At 27.5% G+C, this 26038-nt stretch overlaps 4 protein-coding genes and 2 non-coding genes across 6 annotated transcripts; 2 read left to right on the forward strand and 4 right to left on the reverse strand.

Moving 5' to 3' along the window:
- Positions 1-1259: 1259 nt before the first annotated feature.
- On the forward strand, positions 1260-3476 carry PGO_146780 (hypothetical protein; the record flags this gene model as incomplete). Its single annotated transcript, XM_028690668.1, has 1 exon — positions 1260-3476. One exon carries the CDS (start codon positions 1260-1262, stop codon positions 3474-3476), a length of 2217 nt encoding a protein of 738 aa, XP_028546469.1.
- A 1822-nt stretch (positions 3477-5298) lies between these two features.
- PGO_146790 (tryptophan--tRNA ligase) lies at positions 5299-7524 on the reverse strand (the record flags this gene model as incomplete). The annotated part of the gene is made up of 3 exons (XM_028690669.1): positions 5299-5325; positions 5492-7081; positions 7330-7524. The coding sequence occupies 3 exons, from the start codon at positions 7522-7524 to the stop codon at positions 5299-5301; spliced, it is 1812 nt and encodes a 603-aa protein (XP_028546470.1).
- A 1389-nt stretch (positions 7525-8913) lies between these two features.
- PGO_146800 (hypothetical protein, conserved) lies at positions 8914-11346 on the reverse strand (the record flags this gene model as incomplete). The annotated part of the gene is made up of 1 exon (XM_028690670.1): positions 8914-11346. One exon carries the CDS (start codon positions 11344-11346, stop codon positions 8914-8916), a length of 2433 nt encoding a protein of 810 aa, XP_028546471.1.
- A 2168-nt stretch (positions 11347-13514) lies between these two features.
- Positions 13515-13587, forward strand: PGO_146810. Its single transcript has one exon. It is a non-coding gene; the product is annotated as a tRNA-Val (tRNA).
- A 2389-nt stretch (positions 13588-15976) lies between these two features.
- Positions 15977-16048, reverse strand: PGO_146820. The gene has a single exon. It is a non-coding gene; the product is annotated as a tRNA-Gln (tRNA).
- Positions 16049-17277: 1229 nt separating this feature from the next.
- On the reverse strand, positions 17278-25768 carry PGO_146830 (rhoptry neck protein 3; the record flags this gene model as incomplete). Its single annotated transcript, XM_028690671.1, has 8 exons — positions 17278-21489; positions 21729-22973; positions 23150-23397; positions 23672-24073; positions 24254-24376; positions 24639-24770; positions 24991-25158; positions 25642-25768. 8 exons carry the CDS (start codon positions 25766-25768, stop codon positions 17278-17280), a joined length of 6657 nt encoding a protein of 2218 aa, XP_028546472.1.
- Positions 25769-26038: the final 270 nt, after the last annotated feature.

The raw sequence follows: 26038 nt of genomic DNA on the forward strand, positions 1-26038 counted from the left end.
TAACCCCTTAAATTTTTTAAAGGGCGTATAAATTCTTCATGCCAAGGAACAAGTGAATGAATTGGGAAAAAAAAAATGAAAAAAAATTGTATAGGAAAATAACATACATTATGTGTATAATAACATATATATGCTTATTTATATATATGAAAAGAAACACTCATTAGGCCTTGTAAATTTGAATTAACAGGGGAAGGAAAATTAGTTCGTTCCTTTTTCTCTCAATTTACAGCTATCGTATTGTTTATCAGTGGGTGGGACATAAATTAAAATAGAGAGAAATATAAAAAAAAAAAAAAAAAAAGGAAAACGAAAAGGAAAAGGGGAAAGGAAATTGTTGTTTTTATATACAAAAAAATACGGGATGATATAATAACTCTATAATATAAACGTTTAAGTATAATATATATAAAAGTATGAGACAAGCGTCATTTTTAAGAGAAGTGACATTGTCATAAAGTTGCAATTTAAAGGAGTATTTATAATTATACTTCTTATACGAAAAAAAAAAAAAAAAAAAAAAACACTACAACAGTAAAAAAGGAAAATCAGCAAAAAAACAATTAATCAAGCAAGAAAGAAAAATTATCCTATTTTTACAAAAAGAGAGGAAAATGTGGTAATTTTTTTTTTTTTCTTCGTGAATGCATGAAGCGCATTAGGTTTTCTTCAGCTGGCTTTTTTTTTTACCACATAGTGCACGTATATATATAATCTATACAATATGTAAGGTAGGTTTTATATAAAATTTAAAAGAATTTGTGTGAGAAAAGAAGAAAAAAAAAAAAAAAAAAAACTCGCATTTGAGGTAGTACTTAAATCATATTGTAAAAAAAAAAAAAAAAAAAAAAAAAAAAAAAAACATTTACAAAACTGCATTTGTTTATTTATTTATTTGTTTATTTGTTTATTGAGAAAATTTCAAATGGATTGGAAACCAGAGGAGTATAATGCATTTTAAGATGCTGCTGCATATTTTAAGAATCATATATAACAGTAATTCTATGCATAAATGGCACTATATACAATGAACCTTTGCAGAAGGCAATGATACTGCATATCAGCAAGGTGTTAGTGTACTGTTTATATACATATACACCTGTCCGACGTCCAAAAAAAAAAAAAAAAGAAGAAGAAAAAAAATATATATTGAGATACGCAAAAATATACGCTTTCTTATCTGATAAAAGAGAAACTTCCATTGATTATTTTATTTATATTTTTGTTTTATTATCCTTTTGGGTCTAGAGGAGGAAGGGATGAAGAGAGAGAGGAATAATACATTATCAAATGGGAAAGGAAAGAGAAAAAAAAATGATAATAATAAGAATGATGTTGATAGTGAAGTGGTAGATGGGGCGGGGGCCACTAAAGGAGCAGAAGCTTCAGGGCTAAAAAACAAAGAACAAAAATCGGAAACAAATGTTGAGAATTTTAATCCACAGTTGAGTGCAAGAGAACTGAGAAAAATACAGTACTATGAAAAGATGTTTAAGAAAATGGAACAGAAAAGAGAAGAACATAAAAGGGAAGAACATAAAAGGGAAGAACATAAAAACGAGGTAGATAGCAAAGACAAGAAGAAAACCAGCAATGTAAAAAGGACGAAAAAGGAAAGAGAGAGGACCAGTAAGGGAGGAGAAGTAGATGAAATAGAGGCAGCAGCAGAGGTTGGGTCAGAGCTAAGCGCAGAAGGAGAAGAAGTAGGAGAGGGAGAAGACGAAGAAGATGAGGAAGATGAAGAATATGAGGAAGATGAAGAATGTGAAGAAGATGAAGAATATGAGGAAGATGAAGAATATGAGGAAGATGAAGAAGAGGTGAAAAGAAAATGGAAGGAAGGCTTCGGTGCTAAGAAAAATATCGTTAAAGAAAAGTATAAGGTTGAAGGAGAAACTGAGAAGAGGAATAGACAAAATGATGTAGAAAAAACATCAAAGGATACGAAAAATGCAAAAATTGCAGCTCCAAAAAGAATTCAAACGAATCAGAAAGTAAAGGAAAGATGCACGTATACAAATTCATGTGGTAAGGAGAAAGAAGTTGAAACTAATTTGATGACATCCAATTTTGTACTAACGAACTCATCATCTTGTGATGGTTCAGGTGAGAATAAAAATAAATGGAGAAAAATAGAAAATTATGAAATAAGAATGAGAGAAGAGCTAAATACGAACAAATGTATGAATTCTAAAGTTGATGAAATAGGAAACAATAAAGCGATTATGATGAAAGGAAAGAAATGTGTTCAGAATTTAAATATGCTAATGAGTGACAATGAAAGCGTAGAAGAAAAGAAATTGAAGGATAGGAAAAAGGCAATATGTACTGATAGTCAAAACGAACAAAGTAGTGATTGTTCAACGTACATACATAGCAAAACTAAAATTGTAGAAATAAGGAGAGTTAATAAGATGAAAGAAGAAAATAGAAAATGTAGTAGAAACAAAAAGATGAGTCATGAAAGGGAGTACGATTCAGACCATGCTGTAAATTATGATAATTCAGTAAGTGAGATAATGTTATTCGAAATGGAAAAGAAAAGGTTGACACAGGAGAAGACGCAGAAGCTGACGAAAAAAAAGAGTACAAAAAGTGAGAAAAAAAAAAAATGTTCAGAGGTAGAGAAGAAGAAAAAGAGGGTCCTAAAGATTAAGAGAAATTTTTCAGTGAGTTCAAATATAAATGAATATTTTTTTGACTCCAGTTCTATACATCTAGTGAGTGATAACAACGCGAGCGCATATGAAAAAAAATTCGATCATGGAGAGGACGATGAGAAGAAATTCCCAAACTTTAATAATAAAAAAAAAATGTTATTAAATTATTTAACGAACACAAATGATGATGGTGATAACAATAATGATATTAGTCAAGTTGATGGAAATATTGCTAGCAGTAGCAATAATACCGAAAGGGAGAATGTCCATTTTGCTTACTCTGAGAAATTCCTTGAATGGAAAAATAAAAAAAATGACTTTTCATTCTCGCATTCGAACAGCAAAAATATAAAAAGAAACAAATGGCACATTATACATAATTATGATAAACCTTATGTCGAAACAAATGAACAATTTGATATGTATCTTAATGGTAAAGAAAATTTTATAGATGAACATATGAATAGCAAATCAAATAGCACAGAATATTTTGTTCATAGAGAACTAATAACCATGAGGAAAAAATCATTTTGCGAAAAAAGTTTCAATATGAAATCAATTCGGCATAGTAATGTAAATATTATGAATGTTAATAAAAAATATGATGTAAATTGTTGTATTAAAAAATACTTAAATAATATGAAATATACAAATTTAAAAAAATTAAAAAAATTGAACAGAGATAATTTAAAATTATATGTAAAATGTTGTACCAATTTTTTAAACTTTGATAAAATGGATAGCGCCATTTTGTCCATCCGGAAATTTCAGGAAATTATACAAAAGGAATTTAGTGTCGAATCGAAATTCCTTTGATTAAAAAAACTTCTACAAATCTTTTTATCATGAGGGAGGGATATTATATCAAGACTGTTTATACACAGGGGTGGATGGTCGTGGTGGTGGAGATGTGGGGAGTATTATGAGACATAGTTTGTTGTATATGCTTATGCAGCATATACGTAAAGAAAACACATGGTGTAACATTCTCATAGGTGTTATATGAGACAATATATCCGTTCATTTCATTCTGGAATTAGACATATGTTAATATCCAATTATGTTGTGATATGTATTTGATATGAAATGGCAGAAGATCGAGAGAATCAATAAAAATAAAAAGAAAGTAGTCAAATAAAAAAAAATACCTGTTGGAGGATAATAATTTTTTTTATTTTGCTACTTGTGAATGAAAGAATTTTAAATCTTGTTGAATCGGATTGTATATAATTTACTTCATATTTTTTTTTTTTTTTTTTATCATCTGGTTGGTGTGCATGTGCAGCTCATTGCTTTGTGTTGTCCAATGGATTTTCATATTTTATATTTTTTTTTTTGTTTTATCAACGATTATTAATAATTCAGAATATCAAGCTCATACGTACATGAACGTATGTATGCATGTGTAACTAATCGAGCAATCCTTATATAAAAGCTTTCCTGTGCCTGCACGCGCAGTTACACCTACGAGAGGGGTATGTACATATATATATATATATATATATATATATATATATATATGCAATTTTATTATTATTTTTTCCTTTTTAGTTATCTCTAATGAACTCTATTTATTTAAATTTTTTCTCCGTTTTTTTATCACATATATATTTTTTTTTTTTTTTTTTTTTTGTTCATACCATGTTTCATGCTAGATATCATCATGTAGATGGTTGGAAATGCAGTGTCCTTTTCAAGTTCTTGTTAACGTAATTTTTGCCTTTTTTTTATGTATTTATTTTTATCATATACAAATTTATTCAGTTTCCCCATACTTTTTTAATATGTGCATGTTAATACGTATGTGTATAAATGTGCAGGGATGTTAATTCCATGAGTGACAGCAATGGCATCACAACAGAACTGTTTTTACTGCATTGCAAGTTCGCGAAGTGATATGTCTGATCAGTTTGAAGAGTGTGGAGTTTGATTCTTTCACATTAATATATCATGACCATTTGAGACATATTTTCTTTTTTTTTTTCTACTTTAAACCTATTATTTGGATACACGTATTTAAACATACTCATTTAACTGCTAAAAAAAAAAAAAAAAAAAAAAAAAAAAATGGAAGGAAAAAAGGTTACTGTAAATCATTTGATAATATTTTCATACGAATCTAAATGATGTGAAAAAAACTGTTCTTATATATAAGTATGAGTTATGTATGCATTTCTAATGGCATATATAATTTATCACAAAAATGTGCTTAAGGTGCAAAAATGAAGAAAAAAAAAATAATAATAATAAAACAAAGTAGAGCAAAATAGAGCAAAATAGAGCAAAATAGAGCAAAATAGAGCAAAATAGAGCAAAATAGAGCAAAATAGAGCAAAATAGAACAAAATAGAACAAAATAAAACAAAACAAAACAAAACAACATAATAATAAATAAGCGGGAATACAGTGAAATACATGAGAGTCAATTGTATTATCACTAGTCGAAGTTGAAACAATTCGAGTCGTTTTTTACCATGTATATATTTGTCAGATCTAGGTGTGTGTGTGTGGGGTGGTGGTACAAGTAATATAGGATAAGATTTTTCTAAAGTGTACACGTTCTATATCTGGATAGGGAAATAGAGATATGTATGATTAAATATTCATGGGCAAATTACGTTCCCTCTATTCCGAATTGCTAAATATTGAGCCTATTTTTGAAAATCTTCGCGGAGAAAAAAAAAAGAAAAAGGAATGGATGAATGGATGGATGAAATGGTAGGGGGTGGGGGGTGGGGGGGGATATATGGAAAAATTGTTGTATGATAATAAGATGGTAAAAAAATTTCCTAACTTAGGAACCTCCTTTTACCACCACATATGCTACTAACCTGGAAGTTTTTTTTGGCCATGGTAGAGATGCATTTTTTACCATCCTTTAAAACTTGATTAACCAGATTATTGTTCATTTGAAGAAGAGAATGTATATACTTTGAAAGCAGAAAATGATCGTAAATAAGGTTAGACAATTCATATTTGAATACGGAATAATTATTATTGTAGAAGGATAAAATATGATTTCCAATTTGTGGATTAATATTTGAATTTATGTTGTTTCGTGTGAGATATAATTTTCCTTCATTGATTTTTTTTGCAGACATTTGAAGGATAATATTGTCATTTTGTTTAGAATTGCTATACAAGGATGTATTATTATTGTTGGAGTTATTTACATTTTCTAAAGTGGTGGAAAAGGGTGGATGATATTTGTGTATAACTTGTTCATGTTTATGTAAGAAGAGTTCATCTATGTGTTCTTGGTGTGGTGTGATATGTGTCTGTTGATTTAGTGGGGTATGGATAGATTTCATTTTGTAATAATAAAAAAAGAAAAATATATTCATAAGATTGTTAATTTCTCTTCTCCCAGGTTGAGCATATATTAAATTATTATAATTATCTGTTTTAGCTTTTTTAATTTTTTTTTCTATTATATGTTTTTCATAAAACAGGTAAATAATATTGTGTAGCTTTTTTTCATTTAATGAGGTATCATTATCTTTGCTCATTTTTTTGTGTCCATCTAAGTTCATTATTTGGATATTAAATTTTGATGAATATATTTTTGGCAATTTTATAATGTCAGGAAAGTACGAATTTATTTTTTTGGAAATTTTTTTAATTATTTCTATATTTTTTTTTTGATCTTCTCCTACTATTAAGTAATCGGGCTCGTATAATAAAATATCAGCTAGCATTAAATTTGGATATGAAAGTAAAGCAACTGATTTGTCTTTTGTCACATTCCTTATATGTATATGTGTGTTTAATAAATTAATTGACGTAAATGAGTTTATTAAATAATAAAGTGACATGTGTTGTGCAATGTCTGATTGTTTAAATATGTAGAAAGAGTGTCTTTGTTTTATGTATTGTTTAGAATTCATTTGTTGTGCCTCATGCTTTTTTTCTTTCATTTTTTTATTTACTTGTGTGCTTTGCACATTGGACAAATTATCCATCTCGTCTGATAATAATATCCTAAGATCATTTGGTACATTTGATTTATCATTTCTCGATTGACAATTCAAAAAGGAGTACATTTTATGAGACTCCTTAGTGCTAGGTTCAAGGTTGTTCAATTTTTCATCACTTAAGAATTTATTTATTTTAAACAATTTTAACAAATCTTCTAATTTTACATTATTTATAAGTACGTCTATGTATTTTTTTTTTTTTACATACATGTCTATTATTAGAGAAAGGATAATATTTACTGAATGGATAACATTTTGTTTCAAAGTGAAGATATTATTTATATTTGTTAGTGAGTGCAAGTCAGCTATTATTATTATTTTGTTTATATTCACAAGATTTGCTGTTTTACTTTTCTCACACATGTTCTTTATTTTCGTCGCCTCTACATTTATGATTGGGTTCAAGCATCCAATGTAGTTTCCCAGATGTATGTTACCACTAGGCTGTGTATTTTTTTGTTAAAGAAAATGAGGGGAAGATAAGGAAAAATAGGGAAAGTTTGAATATTGGATGTGTATAAAGGAGGGAAGAAGAATAATACAGAATGCAAACGAGGCTAGATACAATAGAACAGGGGGAAGACGTGGAATAATGCACATCACTACATGCTAATATGTACTCTAGTAAAACATAGTTCTGTTTCATCATTTAATAGTCCTGTTCTCAAGGGATGCTAGATTTAAGACATTACCTTAATTCCAGTTAAGAAGGTACGACTACTTTTGAGCTTGTATTTAGATTTAAATTTAAATTTCTGTTTTATTACTTTGTCAGTTTTAAAAAGAAATGTTGGATAGACTTTCTTGTGTCCTCTTCTGCCATTTGCACATAACATACTCTGAAGCATCAGAAGGAAGGATAAAATAAGTACTCGTTCGTTTCTCATTATGTATATCTTCACATATGTACATGTAACATATGCTTCTCACATCAGGAGTGTTCCGAAAATATGTCAACAAGGTCAAATGGAGTAGCCATCTTTTTCAAAAAAGAATAAAAAATAAAGAAAAGCCCCCAAAAGGATAAGTACAAAATGAAGTATATCCACTTCTCATACATTTTAAATGGTATCTATTTTGGTAACAATTTTTTTTTTTTTTTTTTTTTTTTTGTTTGCGCCCCAACTCATTAACATTATATATATATATATATATATATATATATATATATATATACAACTCTTTCACATGCAAAAAAATGTAAAGATTATGGATTGTATACATGTACCATTTAGAGTAAACAAATGTATTTTTATATATATACTAAGCTAATCTCAAAGTCAAAGAGCGGTTCACTGGTTGAGCGGTTGAGAGGGCATTTCAGGGTTGACCTACATGTTTTGCTTTCAACCCTATTTGTTTATATTTAGTGAAAAATGAACATAAGCTTTTCGCTCATAGTAATACAAATCAGATTTACATAATTGTTGTGAATATTTTTTCTGATTCGCATGAAAACATAATTTGTACTAATTTGAAAAAATGAAAATTGCAAAAATTTGCAAAAAAGGATGAAGTATATAATTTAGGGGGAAAAAGAAAAATTCGACCTATTTGGCAGAGGTAGAAATTAAAAAGTTTTCATTTATGCATTCATTTATTTCTTTTTTTTTTTTTTTTTAACCTTTTCAGAAGAGAAATATAATTATTAATTTTTCTATTCATTAAAATATTGTCATTTTTGTGTTAAGCACTTTATGAAAAAGAAAAAAAACTTCATTTTTTGAAATTCTAAATTGGGAAATCAATACAAATGCGGATGTCTTAAAAAAAAAAAAAAAGAAAAAAAAGTGCATTTATAAATACAGTCATACATTCTCATAAGTTTGGGAATAATTTTAAAATTGATAAATAACATATGTGGTATTAAAAATAAAATAATAATGCGTAGTAGTACGAGAAAAACCTTGGTATTTTATACATATGTATATATATTTATATGTATACAAAAATATAAGTATTGTACGATTTTTTCTGGGAGGTGACTCCCTCATGTGAAAAAATTGAGACATGTTGAAAAAGCGTCTTAACAGAAAATACATAATGAATGGTGTTAAATATAGACATAAATATAAATGCCAAGCACATGTATAAAAAAATGCATTTGACATAAACTCATGCTAAATCATAAACATAAAAAATGCATGCATATATATATATCTACTACACATGTCTGCGTAAGGTCATGCAAGCGCAGAGAAATGCATATGCATGGTGGTTAAAAAAAAAAAAAAAACAACCACACAAGAGTTTGGACAAAAAAAAAAGAAAAAAAATTAAAGCTCGAACAAATCATCCAAAGAATATTTCTTAACGTTCATAAAACTTTGCAAATTGTTCATGTATTTTTTTTTAATTTTTTCATTTATTTTGTTGATTATAATTTGTCGCTGGTTTAATTTATGATTTATATTTGTTTGTAAAGACTCCTTATTTTTAAGGAGTTCTCCTCCGCTTTTGGAATTTTTTTCATTCAAATTTTCTTTTAAATCTATATTTTCCGATTTTCCAGATTGTTCAGTACCCCCTGTGGTATTATTCTGAATTAATTTATTGCTACGTTGAGAGTCCTCCACTAATGTGGAAAAGTTGCCAGCACCTGCAGTGGAGTTATTTTCTCTAGATCTCGCAACATCTGTATATATTTGGCTTGCATTTTCTTCGTTCTTTTTTTCATTTATAATTTTGTTTACAAGATCTTGGTTATATAAATTTGTCAGACACAAGTTAATTATATCTGGGGTATAAATAAGTCTGTTGCACTTTTCCAGGTCATGTTCCGTATCCCCATTTTCGTCATCCCTTTGGAGCCCTTCTTTTTGGAGGGATTCCTTTTGAAGACTTACCCTTCCATCAATTTTTTCAGAATTCTCCGATTCGTCAAATTTATAACATCCTTTAATTTTATCATCTTTCTCGTTATTCTCACGCGTCGTATGTACCTTTTCAGAGTACATTTCAGATTTTGTATCAAAGCCATTTTGTTGATTATCATCTCTGGGAGTATTACTTATATCAGTTTCTTTTTTCCTATCTTCGTTTTCTTGGGTCATTTTATTATCTTGGGAAATTTCATTCATGTGAGAATTGCATGAATTGATAACTTTTTTTTTCTTTTGTGTTTCTTTTTTGTCTTGAGTAAATTTATTTTTTAAAGCATAAATATGGGAGTCATAAATTACATGATCAATGAAAGTTAAAAATGATAAGGAAAGAATATTGAGTAATTTATTATCAATATCTATTGATGAAGAAGTATTTTGTTGATTTTCTGTTATATCTTTAATATAACTGTTAAGAATTTGAATTTCCTCCGTGACGCTATTTTCTGTGTTTAGAAAATATTCTGGGTACACTTCATTTACCTGAGATTTGGAACTTAATGGATTTTTATAAAAATCCAGAGGCATATCTGCCTGACAAATATTTTCATAGAATTCTTCCACTGATTCTATTGAACTTTCTCCTTCACTTTCATCCAGTGATTTTTCACTTTTGCTTGAATAAGAAATGTCTATATTAATGTTCTCACTTTTCTCCTTTGATTTATTTTTTTCGATCCCTTTGAGGAAATTGTGTTTAATAAATTCGAATTTGTGTAGGTATTCGATTTCTTGATCTATAATTGAGCTTTGTGTTCTGCTAAAATTGGCAGAATTTGCAACATTTACAACATTTACAACATTTGTAGCATTTACTGGATTTGTAACATTTCCGTAATTTATTGGACTCGTAAGATTTGTAGAATTTTTAGTTTTCCTCTTTTTTCTGGGTTCACCACTTAAAGTTTTATTACTTATCATGTCCTTAGGAAAAATTTTCTGTTTTTTAGATGGCCTTCCTATGCCCCTTTTACTGTTAATATTTGTCTGACTTTGTTCATTTTGTATAAAATTTTGATTATTAATTTTCACATCTAGTGGGGTTATCTGCTTTTTCAAAAGACCATCTTTCAAATTCCTTCCTTCATTTAATTCTTCCTCTTTTTCTCCTTCTTCTTTTGTTTCATTTTTAACATTGGATGGTGTTACTTCATCACCATTCTTTTCTTTCTTCTTCAATGTTTCGCAGTTTTCATTATTTACGTCTTTTATTTCATTTGTATGGTTGACATTGGTAGAATTATTTGCTTCACTCTGGTTATTTTGGTTACTCCCATTTTTATCACAATTATTTAAGTTGATATTTGGGGTTTCAAGGCTGTCGGACTTGTTTCCATTGTTACTTTTTATGTTTGCATTTTGGTTTATCTCTTGTTTTAATTTTTCACTTTCCGTTAACAGGTCCTTTTTAATTTCATTTAACATGTTTAAAATGCTATAATTTTCATCATCGTTATTTTCGATCTCCCTATTTATGTTTTCCCCATTTTGATTTTCCCTATTTATGTTTTCCCCATTTTGATTTTCCCTATTTATGTTTTCCCCATTTTGATTTTCCCCATTTTGATTTTCCCTATTTATATTTTCCCCATTTTGATTTTCCCTATTTATATTTTCCCCATTTTGATTTTCCCTATTTATATTTTCCCCATTTTGATTTTCCCTATTTATATTTTCCCCATTTTTGCTTTCCCCATTTTCATCTTTCTTTGCTACATCCGGCAATTCTCCCACGCTGCTCGTGTGACTATGGCCAAGATCTGTTTCAGGTTTATGGTAATCTCTCGTCAACTTATTTTCATTTTTACTGAAAAATGTTTCGTTCATCCTATATTTTGGAAAGATTTTTGCGTTATTTTCATGGACTCTTTAAAATGAGTAAAGGGATAATGTTAAAAATGCTTGTATATATCTGCATACATACAAGCTCGTATATTATATGTACATGTAACGTACATATATAAACGTACATATAAAGTGTACACATGATGAGCATGTAAAATGTACATGTACATATGCGTGTTTATTTATTTTGTTGATAACACAATGGGAAAACTTCAAAACGATTTAAAATAAAAAAAAAAAAAAAAATGGAAAAATAGGAGGAAAACTTGTTTATTATGTGCTTATTTTGCATGCACTGCGTACGCAAATCGGTACATATGTATATAACATATGCATATACTACATATACATAGCAGATATACATAGATCATATACATATATACATTTTATTTTTAAAGAACAAACAAACGCCATTTCATTTCGCGCATTTTTTTTTTTTTTTTTTGCAATCCTTTAAAATGAAACTATTAAGCTTTAAGGATGAGAAAAAAAAATGGTATAAAAAATGAACACCATATTATAAAGTACAAACATGTACAAACACAGCATGTTCGTTTTTTGCATATTCACATACATTTGTAAAGGAAATATTGAAAGCTCGTTCTATTACGTGTGCAAAAATTTCTGTGTGTCATAAGAAAATCGTCAGTTGAACGGAGGAGGTTTACATTCCACTACTACACCATGTGCCATAAGAATAGTTAAAATGTTTATGTATATGCACATTAGAATACTCGATAGAACAGCATGTTTCATATGAATATTTTTTAAAAATGGTGGAGTGAAACAAAAGTACACTTACATGAAAACAAAGCTGAATTCAGTGTTTCGAAGCTAACATAATTTTTTTACAATTCTGTATAAATACCAAAATAGAAGAGTTGAAAAATAAACTTTGCTTTATTTGGTTATTCAATATCCATACATTTTATATTACAAAAATGTGTCTATATAATTAGAACACGTTAAAATGTCTACAATTTAAATGAAATATTTCGTAAAAGTATAAAAATATCTTGTAAATAAATAATTTTTTTTTTTTTTTTTTTTTTTTTTATCCTAAATTTTTAAAGTGTTATTTAAAATTCACAAAACGTTTCTCCTTTATGATAGGAAAAAATATGGAAATAATAATGGAAAAAAAAAAAAAAAAAAAAAAAAAAAGGAGCATCAATTATAGCATACTAGTTTTGTTTTAATAAACAAATAATTCAGCAAAGTTGTAAAAAGAATTACAAAAATAATGTGTCCATAAGTTACAGTTTATGAATTATCCCCTTCTTTTTAAAATATTCATGAATGACTAACTTCTAGTAGCATGCCAGGAACAAAATCCGGTTGAGTATAAATTTGTACATGTATAAAAACATACATGGCTTTCATGTCAATACTTAGCTTTCCCACAATAACCATATGAGCAGCAGACATTTATTTTTTAATGCGTTTTTATGGAGTTTTTATTTTAGCAAAGGTACTTAAAATAACACCAATTTTGTTTTTTACATTTAAAAAGCGTGTGTATATAGCATCCATTATTTTCCACGTGTCACATGTTGAATATGTTTTTAGGATATAATTAATCAGTGTAGGTATATACATTCGCATTTTTACAATATATATATATATGTATAAAATAATAATAAAATAAAAAAATTGTGCTAAACTTTTCTCTTTATTCTTGCGTGCTTCTCTATTTAGTATAAGAAAATAAATAAAATGTTGCTATATATAAAATTATAGAGAGTTAAATTGTGGCATTTTCTTCCCTATTATAATCTTAAGGGGTTGAATATTTAAAAAAACTCCTGTATTATGAAAAGCTTTTCCATGTAATGAAGTATTTTTTTTTTTCTTTGTTTTTATTATTTTTTATAAATACTCTGAATGTGTTCTTTTCTCCATAGTGCTATTCATATGTGATTATGGTGCTTGTAAGAAAGGTGAATGATGCACTCCTCCTTTAGAAAGAAAGCATAAAAAAAAAAAAAAAAAAAAAAAAAAACGTTGGTTTTGCCACAGTTTTTTTATTTGCTTAAGGAAATAACTTTTGGGAAAGATAGCCATTTTTTTTATAATATAGGATTGAGAAAGACTGTGGTCATAAGAGAATAATAGAGTTCGTACTTTATCATGGAGATAAAAAACAATAAGCGGGCATGGTCTAGTGGCTATGACGCCTGCCTAACACGCAGGAGATCCCGAGTTCGATCCTCGGTGCCCGTAAAAGAAGTATAAAAAAAAAAATGAAAAAAAGGAAGCAGAAATAACAATGGGTGGAAACTGCGGAATATTTTTTTTTCTTTTTTATATTGAGGAAGATTTAAAAGTATGTTGTTGGAAAAAAATTCTTCACTAATTTATATACAAGCACTAAGAATTATTTGGAGAGTTTATGTTTGGATGTAAATTACTTAAAATATTTCATTTTAGGAGTAATAAATGTGATAGGCAACAACACCTGCCATGCAGTTTATATAATTTTGTTATATAAGAAAGTAGTATATATATATATTATTATATGTACTTTTTCACATCGTTTCAATAAAAATCGAGGAACAAATTAAGGAATAAAAAAAGATTATACCGGTTTTGTTTCCATTTGGTAAAAAATAATTCACTGCGTAGAAGGGAAGAACTTTGTAGAATATTCCATGCTGTAAATAATGATTAATTTTTGCTCTTCTTCTGTGTCAACAGGTAAAAACAAAGAAATTACATAGGATATATATGAACATTATGAATAATCGCATGCACATAAAAAACTTTCCATTTTTTCCAAGAAAAGGATACTTAAAAGGAAATATTTTAAAATGGCATCGCTCATTCTTTTAAACTTAAAAAACTTTGTCATTTTTTAGTTATGAACACAATTATGAATATTATAATTGGTAAAATATAATGGACGGAATAAAGTGCTCAAAAAATATGAGTGCTTCATTTTAATAAAAAAAGGCACATTTCATTTATCACAGATAAGGAATACCACAAAATGGAATTTAAGCACAAAATGTCATAAATATATATATATATAAAGCAGCATAAAACAGTTTTCCTTGGGAAGAAATAAATTGGAAATAAGATGACTCATTGTGAAGTTCTACTTTTATAAAGCTTTCAACTTTTCTATAAAAAACATATAATTATGTTACATGAAGAATTAACAATATTTTAACGTGCATTATTTGTTATATATTAAGAACTAATAAAAAGGTTATCCAGAGATATGAAAAAAGTTTATTTGTTGTTATATAATTTGTTAAGTAAGAGTTGTTTTTTTTTTTTTTTTTTTTTCTTATACACGTATACATATTATATAAGGAAATAAAATAACTCAGATAGCGTAATTATATTTTCACTTTGTTAAATAGATTTCTAACACTTTATGACTCAACATAGAAGTATTTTTATTTTATTTATTATATATAATTACAGGACCAGCATTATGTGATAATTATAATTAGGTTTCTTTTTTTTTTTTTTTTTTTGGTGTGATATCTAAGGGGGAAGGAAACGACGCTTATTTCTTGTGCACTTGTAAAATTATGTATATGTAAAATTGTATGCATCCGTATAGTTCTGTTTTTTAAAAAGAGTAGACAAAATGTATGTACCTTTTCATAATTAGGACATATTTAACACATTTTTTTAGATGAATTATAATACGCTATAAAATGGCAGAAGAAGCAAAGAATAAACAAAAATATTATTTACAGATAAAACAGGAAAGGTACTTTTTTTTTTTTTTTTTTTTTCATTATTACAATGTGTTGTTCCTTTATTTAACATATATACCACGTACACACATACACGAAAGCATTTCATTATATGAAGATCCTATTAAGTGCTTATCACCCTGCTAAATATATTATTTATTTTAAGAATATACAATTAAAAGGACATTTTCTAGGTTTCCTGTTCTGAAATGTTATTATGTAAAAAACAATACAAAAAAAAAAAAAAAAAGGGTGACTTTTCAATTTCCATAAGTATAAATATATATACATAGAAATATGAATATTTCGAAAGAGTAATTTTGGCATTTTTACACGATTTCAATTTTATGTATCTCATTGTGCCACCTTCGGGGATAAAAACAATTCATTGCTGTGTTGTGTGTACACACTGGGATTGGTGCTACTAATTGATGATAAGGAAAAGTGTGGAGTATTTAAATAAATTAGCTTAGGAGTTATCATTAAAATTAATTCTTATTGGGGCTAATATGTAATTGTTTTTATATAACAAAAATTATATACTAAATAAGAAATTGCTTCTTTAAAGTATATGTAAATAGGAGAAAAATTTTAAAAAAGTTTGGAATTTTTTTTTTTCTCCCTTTATAATTATCACCTTTTTCCCCTTCGAAATGTTAAATATAATAAATGTTTTTTTTTTCGCATAAAAAAAAAAAAGTTGAAAAATTAAATATTTTTAATATATATATATATATATATTGTCATCATTATTATTAAGAAAATAAATTATATTTTTTTATTTTAAGATACCTTACAAAATTTTACAATTTTTTATTCTATCTTTTCCTCCTCTTTTTTCTTATACATTTTTATGTATAATTACTTTAATTATCCCATTTTTTTTTATATTGTAAAAAAGGTCTCGCCGGGACTCGAACCCGGGTTGGAGGATTCAAAGTCCTCAGTGCTAACCACTACACTACGAAACCATATACGCATAAATGTTCATGCAAAAATATGTTACAGATATCGAGAAATTACTAGCCCTATTTTTCATCATTTAGGCAAAGCGATTGTATAATATTTGCGAAAAATATGTATATTGTGCTTTTCAAATTAATTTTTATTTGTTCCTCCCTATGAATATATATGTAAGCACATTTCGAACAAAAGAGACAAACAAAAAAATATATCTAAATAGTTTTATCACATTAATTTATCAAATGAACGTAATATAACGAGAGAGAGAAGAAAGAAAAATAGCTTCTTTTCATACATACACTCCGGGTGATTTTTATCATCAATGAATTTGTAACAAATTAAATCGTGTAAAGAATTTCATATTATTTATGAAAATACCTCAGTTTTATGTATTACGAGGGAAAAAAAAAAAAAAAAAAAAAAAAAAAAAAAAAAACAGCCAAGATATATCCCAAACTGTTTTTCACACTTTTTATATTTGAAGCAATGGGTTGTTTATTAAGTTGTTTGTCAATAATCCACAAGGTGATTTACACAGAAATTATGGAAATATCAATTTTCAATTTCTTTTTGTCGATTCTGAAAAACAAGTTTGTGTCGTTTTGTGCGTGTAGATACATATCTGTAGAAAAGGTACCTTACACACGCATGGCTACATCGGAACCGTCTGTGTTATTTAAAGATAACATTTTTTTTTACATTCTAAAATTGAAAATTGAGTAACTAGTACAGGGGTGTGCACTAATCTATTGGGGGAAACAATAAAAAGAGGAGCCCAAAAGAGGCAAACAAAAAAGTTGTGACAAAAAAAAAGCGGCAGAAAAAGAGTGATGAAAAAAAAGTGATAAAAAAAAAGTGATGAAAAAAATGTGATGAAAAAAAAGTGATAAAAAAAAAAAAGCCTAAATCTAAATTATTAAACCATTATAAAAAAAAAAAAAAAAAAAAAAAGAGGAAATTCCTTACCTTGCCAACTTCAACTGAAGTTTAAAATGCGAATAAAAAAAAAAAAAAACTCTAGAATATAATTAAATATATAATATTGAGAAAAATTAAAGTCCTATAAAATTTACTTTTCTATTTCCCACATAATTGAAGAGAAAAACACAACTGATGAGAAAAATCAAAGTTAATTGTGCATAGATTTTGCACAAAGGAGCATGAGACATTATTGATATGAGGAAATTTTCCTGATTGGCACTTCATATGGTTAGAGAAATTTTGGGGTAAAACACTTTCATGGAATATATATTTCACTATTTTTATTTTTCCTGAGCCACCCAAAGAACTTAAATGTGTGAAGGAAAATCCTATGAGAACGCTTAAGCTTGTACTTAAAACCCAGTAATAAATATGCAACATTGATATATAGATGTTTTATATTAAATAATGTATGCATGGAATTCCAGATATCTATTTTTTTCGACAATTCTAATGAACTGAATGCAAATTCGTTATATGTTAATTTTGGGTATAAAATAACATCGCTTTCAAGTTTAAAATTTTTATATATATCTTGTCTCCTAGATGGTTCTATATAAGTCTCATGAACTTCTACACGAACATCATTTAATACAGATGGATCTTTAAATATTTCTCCTAATACATTAAATGTTTCATCGTTATTTGTTACTTGCATTACTATATTATTATAACGATATGTAACAAAGTTGCTAAATAAGTGGTGAAAACATTTTATATCTACACATCGAAATGATTCCTCAAACATCTCATAAAATCGATTTATAGTATCATCATCAAAAAGATTTCTATATTCCTCGAATGTGTTGAGAATATTCACAATTTTATCTTTTACAACATTTTCCTTAGTTAATTTTGATTTTACTTTCATGACATGATAATAATAACCTTCATTTATAACTTGTAAAACGTATCTTAGTTCTCGTTCTGTTAATCTTTTTAAAGGTGGGTATATTAAGAATTCATTGAATAATTGAAATTCTACTATTCTGTATAAAGAAAATATATTTCTCTTGGTTCCTATAAATCCTTTTTCACTGCTTGACTTTAATTTTTGCACAGATTGGTTAATATCTAACAACATTTTATTAATAAATGGATTTAAATGGTGATTCATTAAGAATTTATTTTTTCCCTTCATTATTTTTAACCCTTTTTTTATAATATCATTTGGAGAAACAACAGAAAATTTGTTTAATGAAATTATGGCATGTACTATTTTCATTATGACGTGGAAATTTCTATAAGCATTAGCCTTATTAACATACATATTATATGGTCTATTAAAATATCCATATTTTTCTTTATTTAGACCTTTATTCCTTTCATCTACCATTACTGAGGTTAATGGAAGTGGATTCAATTCTTTCTTTTGCAAAAAACTTACGTTGTTTGTTTCATCATTACTGAGTTGCATTTCAAATCCTTTTTCCTTTTCGAATGTCTCAGACATCAAATCATCCTCTGGATTCTGTTCTTCCTTTTCACTGTAGATTTGTTCGTAACTATATGCTGCATCTCCCGTTTTGGAAGTTTCGATAGAACTCATTGAATTGTTTGACCCAGTTATAGTGCTTGTATCAGATGTACCACCACTTCCACTAGATGTGATGGTAGTACTCGATGCTGCATTCTCCAATGTATTGGTAGAAGCTCCAGTTGTTAGACTTTCAAAAGAGTCTTTTGGCAAATCTGAAACTGCACTTACATACGACAAGGTGTCTTCATCCGATTGGGCCACTCCTTCTGTTTTTTTATTCATTAGAGCATCTAGATCACCACTTTCAAATTCTGAATCTGAGCTGTCCAAACCAGAAGAAGTACTGTCCGTCATCAAATCGTAGTCTTCTAGTTTATCTTCCTCTTCTCCTACTTCTTCATTCAAAAGATCTTCTATCAATTTTTCATCTATGTTTTGCTCTTCTAGGATTTTTTCCTCTTGTGTTTTTGGTTTTAAATCATCTTCCTTTACCAATCCAATATCACTAACATTTTGTACATAAGGCTTTCCTGGATTTAAGATTAGCCAATAATATAAATTAAAAGGGTATGTAACAAATGAACACTGAATTTTTTGATAGTAATTACCTATGATTGATTTTGCAATAATATAAAATTGATCGAGAATATTTTCTTTATAAAAAGGTGGGGTGGTGGCTTTATTGGTAAAATTAAAATTGATTCCATTTTCATCATGTGAAAAAGTAAAATCCGTAAATGGAATAGATGGAATATTTGTTTTATCTAAGAATTTTTCTAGGTAAATATAATTCTGCATTGTTTCATTTAAGGCGTCCGCATAACTATTTGGAATGGTTCTGTTGCTCTTTTTACCACCACGAATATATATATCTGAGTTTCGTCCTGTGTTATAATTGGAAGTGTCATTAATTTTTTGGTAATATGTATCTAAATTATTGATTCCTAAATCATCATAAAATAAATCTATTAATAAATAATTTTTATAAAAGTTGTTAATATCATAAGATATAATTTCATAGTATCGATTAATTTTTTCTTTATCCTCTGGTACAAAGACATATGTTTTTATATTATCAACTGCATAACATTCCGTGTGAAAATTAAAATGATCTATTGGATATATTTTAATGTTATTAGTCATTTTCAATTTTTGCATAAATTTTTTAAAATTTTCAAATTCTATTATTGAATTTAGGATAAAGTTTAAATAATTTCTACTGGCTAAGTAGAAGAGTGAGCTATCCATAGAATATGCTAAATCTCCTGTTACAGCATAAAATTTTATGAAAATGTAGAAGTTTCTTAAAAATAAAAAGTTGGTAAATCTCATGTCTGTTAATAGTTTTAAGAATCCAATTAATTGGTGCAAATATTGATCAATCATTGGGTTCATCTTTATTTGATTTAATATATGTTCACTTTTATTTTCTGCATAAATTTCAAAATATTTTTCATCTTTTCGTAGTTCAGATAAATCATAATTATATTTTTTTTGAAGTATTAAACTTATAATTCTATAAATTCGTAATACAAGTTTTTCATTTTTTATAGATGTATTTGGAGCTAGCTTGAAATTGTTTAACATGATTCGAACATTTTCTTGACTATATGTATATCTTATAATAGGATATTTAAACTTGTGGAATACATTAGAAAAAATTAATATGTCCTCCAATTTTATGTATACTGATGGATATATGGCATTAAGAGATTCAGCTTTTTCTAGAATTTCAAAAAAATTCGTGTATCGCATTATATTTAATAATCTACTTCCTTTAACTCGTTTTCCTAATGACATTAACACTTTTCTTTTTGTAAAACCAAAAAGTCTCTTCACATTTAATAGTTTTAAGTATAAATATTTCATGGGTGTTTTATAAAATTTTTTCCTTTCATCTAAGAATTTTTCTAAAGTTAAGTATTTTTTCCAAGAGTATTTATTATCTTTTTTTTCTATTCTTAATAATGACATTATTAATAGCAAATGTTTAACAGCCTCGTTTGAATAAAACAATTTGAACATGTCTTCAATGGATACATTCTCTTTTTTAAAAAATAAATGTGTACCACACAAAATTTTTATCAAATTTTTCTCTTGAATTGCTGCATATTTTGTTTTCTCATTTTGTACAAGGTTAATATTCCTTACATTCTTCATATCAATGGTATTTCCTGTTATATTATTAATAACTTCTCCTATACCTTTTACATTATCTTTTATAAAGGAATTAAAATCATAGTATAAAAGGAACATGCATTTTGCTGGTAAATGTGGAAATTTTTCTTTGTTCGGTATTATTCCATGTTTTGATTCTATTTCCTCTATAACTTTATTCCTTTCTTCTTCTCTTGATTCTGCTTCTTGCAGTAAATATTTTGTGTTCTGAACAAGTTCATCATTAATTGGAAGTTGAAATGGCTTTTCATTTTCTTTCTCTACATTTATTTGCTCCTGTTCTTTTTCACCCATTATCTCCTTTTTCTTAATATTCTCATTCTTATCATCATTTTTGTCTTCATTTTCATATTCCTTTTTCTTCTCTTTGAGTAAATTCATCGTATAGGACTCATAATTATGAGCATATTCAGTGACTGGGTAATAAACTTCTATCAGTTTTTGTTGATATAATTTATATGTTTCACTTATTGGTATTTCATGTTTTTCAATATTTTTATAAATAGAATATAATGAAGACATTACAACAATAATAGTAGCTTCTTCTGTGTTGAAAAAGTTTGCCTTATTTAAAACATTTTCTAAAAATATTTTAAACATTTTAGAGAATGTTCTCTGGTTCAGATTAAATCTGTATTTTTGAACACGTCTTATAAAAATATTTTCAGATCTATCCTTAGCTTGACGTGATTTTTCCATGAATATACTATGCACCTCATAGAACTCAGTAGGACCCATATTTAATAATGCTCTATTCCATGATACTCCTCGGTAGAAGTATTGCTTAACGGCCCCAACCATGGAGGACAGCTAAAAAAAAAAAAAAACATAACAATGTGGTAGCAGTGTGGTAGCATTGTGGTAACACTGTGACAATAATATGACAGTAAAGCATGAATTATAATGAAAGATAGACGTAAAACTGGATACACCACACAGATTGGATTATTTCAAAGGTGTTATATTTTTTCACAGGTGTGACTATAGACTCATATCTATCACATGGAGGAAAAAAAAAATAAAATAAAATAAAAAGAAGGTCGACTTACAATATGTGCGCTAAAACGATCAACTCCTGAAGCCCATAGAACGTGATAAATTAAATCAACTACCAAAACATCATCATCTTCCTTTAGACACATATAACAACCACTCAATTTTCCTTCAAATGTGTTAAAATAAGATCCTACAACGAGTTTTCCATTGTTACTGTTTGAAGGTTCAAATTTAATATAAGGGACTTGAAAAGATAAAGGATTTCTATAATCTTTCATATGTACTAATCTTGAAAAAGTATCTTTTTTGTTTTTATCATCAAATAAGAATTTAAATAGGAAACCATCTTTATTGTGTAAATATAAATCATTATTTTTCATAGAATAACTACTAAAAACTAGGGAATTTTTTTTATCAGTGTTTACTTCGTCTATTACTGTATGAATTTCTTTAATAATAATTTTCTCAATTTCTTCGCTATAATTTAATTCTGCTAAATCGACATTTTCTGATTTTTTTATAATATCTACAACATTTTTTAAATGATCATATAAACATAAATCTTTAGAATCTAGAATAACTTTAAAAAAGTTAACTAGATTATCTATTATATCGTTACTTACCAATATATCATTATAATTTAAAAAGAGAGGAATTAACAGATTAATAAAAATATTCAATGGGAATAATGATTTTTTTACTTCAAAATCGTTGTATGAATTTATCTGATTTAGATTTTTATCTATTTCCAAAGTATCTTTTTTAAGAACATTATATTTTTCACCAAAATTTACTAGATTTGCGATAATTCCTGTTGAACCCACTATTATTAATTTCATTGCAGCATTTAATTGTTTTTTTAGCTGTTCATCAAAATATAAACTCGTATAGGGAAATTTAAGGGATGGCTTATAATGAAGAAGTCTTATCTTAATAAGGGACAAGGTAAATTCAATGCTACCTTTATTGATTCTTTTAATATTTCTTTTTATAAATGGTTTCCTAATAATATCAGAAGAAATTCTTTGTAAATATAATTCATACATTTGATCCTCATAGATGTATCTAAATTCTGATTCTACATCTGTGTGAAAAAATTCCTTAGGCGGCATTTTACTGATGTAATTTATGTTCACATAAAGGAGTGTGTAAATTTTTGCTAATAAATTTGCAACTGCTAATCGCAGGTATGATTCTTCATAATAAAGTACTTTTCTTGTGATCTTAAGAATCATCAGGATTTTTTTGAATGTTGATGTGTTGAATTGGGGTTCCTTATCGAGGTTAGCTTCCTTTGTCTACAAAAAAGCACAGGGGTTGTTATGACGAATGTAGAGATATGGAGAAGTGGCAACACAATTGTACTACACAATGGTTATGTAAAAAATAGTAACGTAGAAAAATGGAGGAATCTAGGTTATTACATTCATTCCACTTTTCATTTAAAAGCGATTTTTATATCATGAAAACTTACACTTATAATGTTCATGTTTTCCATAGAGTCTATCACATATTTAAACAAAGAATTACTAAATTCAAAGAATCCTGTACCCATATTTTTCTCAAATAAGTTGTTCAAAATGGGGGTTAAATTTTTTCCACTCAAATGTTGAGTAACATTTACATAAGATAATTTCCAAATCTTAGAAACCAAAATTAAGGCGTCTCCATATAGAAGTTTCGAGGCATAGGGCTGAAGTTCTGGGTACTTCATTACGTTGACTAAAAACGTGAGAAGTGGAAGAAACAATTGGGGGAATCGCAATGAGAGGGGAGAACAAAGTAAAACATAATATATACACACATATATAGGTATATATATGATGAGAAATGTATAGACATGGGTTATATTCCAATGGAGCGCACAAACGGATGTATACATGCACGCATGTGATATGCAAAAGCACAAACGAATCGATCACCAATAAGAGAAGATATACATATATATATGTACAAGCTTATATCTCTAGTGTGAAGGCTTTGTTTCATCACTTACTCTTTAAAATGTGATTATACAACTTTCTGTAGGATATTCGAACCAGGCGTCTAATATTTCTATAAACTAAGAAGACTATTTTACTCAATTGAGTAATACAAAAGGATGATAAGGCAAAGGCAAAAGCTCCACGGAATGGTATAACTAGTGGATAAAAAAATAATAAAAATGATTTAAAAACATAAGACATGATAACCCCGAAAGTATTATTCATTATTAGTTTATCAAAAGATGCTATGTTATTGTATAGATAAGCATTTGAAAAACAAAGATCTATGAGTTCGTGATTTATAACTCCAATAATTCCTCTGAGACTTTGAACGAATGATACTGACATAAATGTTCTTGCCAATAAAAGACCATCACTTTTTAATGCATCCACCATACCCCAGTAAGCATCAGCTGAGAACATATTTTTTAATGGAAAAAAAAAAAATTATGTGTTAAGTTGCATCAAATAGTTGATCTTTTTCTTGCACATATATATATATATATATATATATATATATATATATATATATATATATATATATATATATATACATATACATATACATATATTTATTGTATTATCTTTCTAACATTTCGCTTTTTTGTATATTAGAAGGGCGTGATCCATTTCATTTTTTAAAGAGTCATCTATTTCAAAATGTGGACAATCAAAATAGGTCATTAGCTGTTTCCTGAATACATCGTGCTTTTTCTCTATACAAAAATGAAAACAGAGTTGTGTAGGAATATAATTAGATGCGATGAGAGGGACCTTTTGGAAGGTGTTACCCTATCCGAATTCACGCTTGATGTGTAGCATATGACACAGTATTGGCTATATAGTTAACTATGTTGTTAGCAATGTCGTTTACTATATCATTTTATTTTGCTTAATTTTACTTAATTTTGCCTAATTTTACTTAGCTTTATTTAATTCTATGCAGCTTCATATAATTTTATTATAGATTTTCATTACTTGACTCATGCGCCCTAGATATTAACTTAACTATACTTTTAACATTTTTCTTATTTAACACTGTTAAATAAAAAAAATAGTTAGTACGAGAGAGGGATTCATATATAGCAACATTCTTGTGGAAATTTCCCTCTGTAGAACAAAAAAAAATAAAATAAGTAGTATTGGTGTGATGCATTATTTTTATTTTTTATTTTTGTGTGTGTACCACTTTGCATGACGCGTACGATATAATATGAGAAAACGCTATATATACACAGGAATTCCTCTAATCTTATGCTTGTATACATTTCTTGACATGTCTAAACATTTGTATATTTTTTTTTTTTTTTTTTTTTTTTTCACTCCTTACGTTTCATCAGTCCCCTATATAATATAGTATTGATCAACTTGGCTACATAATACTGGTTAAATATAGAACTAGCCTTTAACGATAAAAATGAATGTTCATTGTAATTAAGAGCGCTATTAATTTTAACATCATGTTTTCCTTCCGCTTCTCTGTTTTTAAAAGCAATTACTGTAAAATAATTAAAATAATTGTAAAAATAAAAAATGTTATGAGAGGTTGTGTGTATTTAAGCATAATACACCTCTTTGTGCGTATTAACTAAGGTCCATTATTTTATAAAATATAAACCATTCGTTTCTCCACAACTTTTTTTGTAGCGTGTTTATATAATGATAAAGAAAAATGGTGTTATACAATATGAACATGTTCAATAAGCCACGCATATTATGGTGAATACATAAAAAAAAAAAAAAAAAAAAAAAAAAAACAGGAAGATAGACTTCGTACACTACTAAGAAAAAAAATTTGCTTAAGTATTTCTAATTAAAAATAATGAATTTGTAATTATAAATGCATCTCCATTTATACACACTTTGGTAAAATGAGGATATAGAGCGAAACTGTCACATATATATACATTCATATAATCTTGACAAATTAACTCTATATATCACATATAAAAGTCATCGTCCCTTTTAACGCATTTGTTACCTGAGTTGCTGTCATTTTTACGTGGGGGGAAAACTTTAAGGTTCTTGTTTTCTATTTCTTTACATTTTAATATTAATACATTAAAGAATAAACAAAAAGATGAAATGCAAAACCAATATTTTTTCATTGCAGAAACAGGAAAAAAAGTAAAAGTGTAGAATTCCAGCGTATTATATTTATACGCGCAGATTTTTTCAATATTTTTCTAAGTGTTACATAAGGTAAGAAACTTTAATTTGGAGCAACAAAAAAAAAGGGTGTAACAAATGTACACATTTGCGTGCATGTATAGATGTAAAAGCTATTATGGATACATAAATTCATGAATGGTGAAATAAAATAAAATTAATACACTGATACGGAAAAAAATGTCTAGGGTGTAAAAATATGTTCCAAA

Source organism: Plasmodium gonderi, assembly GCF_002157705.1.
Source record: "Plasmodium gonderi DNA, contig: Chr14, whole genome shotgun sequence".
Taxonomy (NCBI): Eukaryota; Apicomplexa; class Aconoidasida; order Haemosporida; family Plasmodiidae; genus Plasmodium; species Plasmodium gonderi.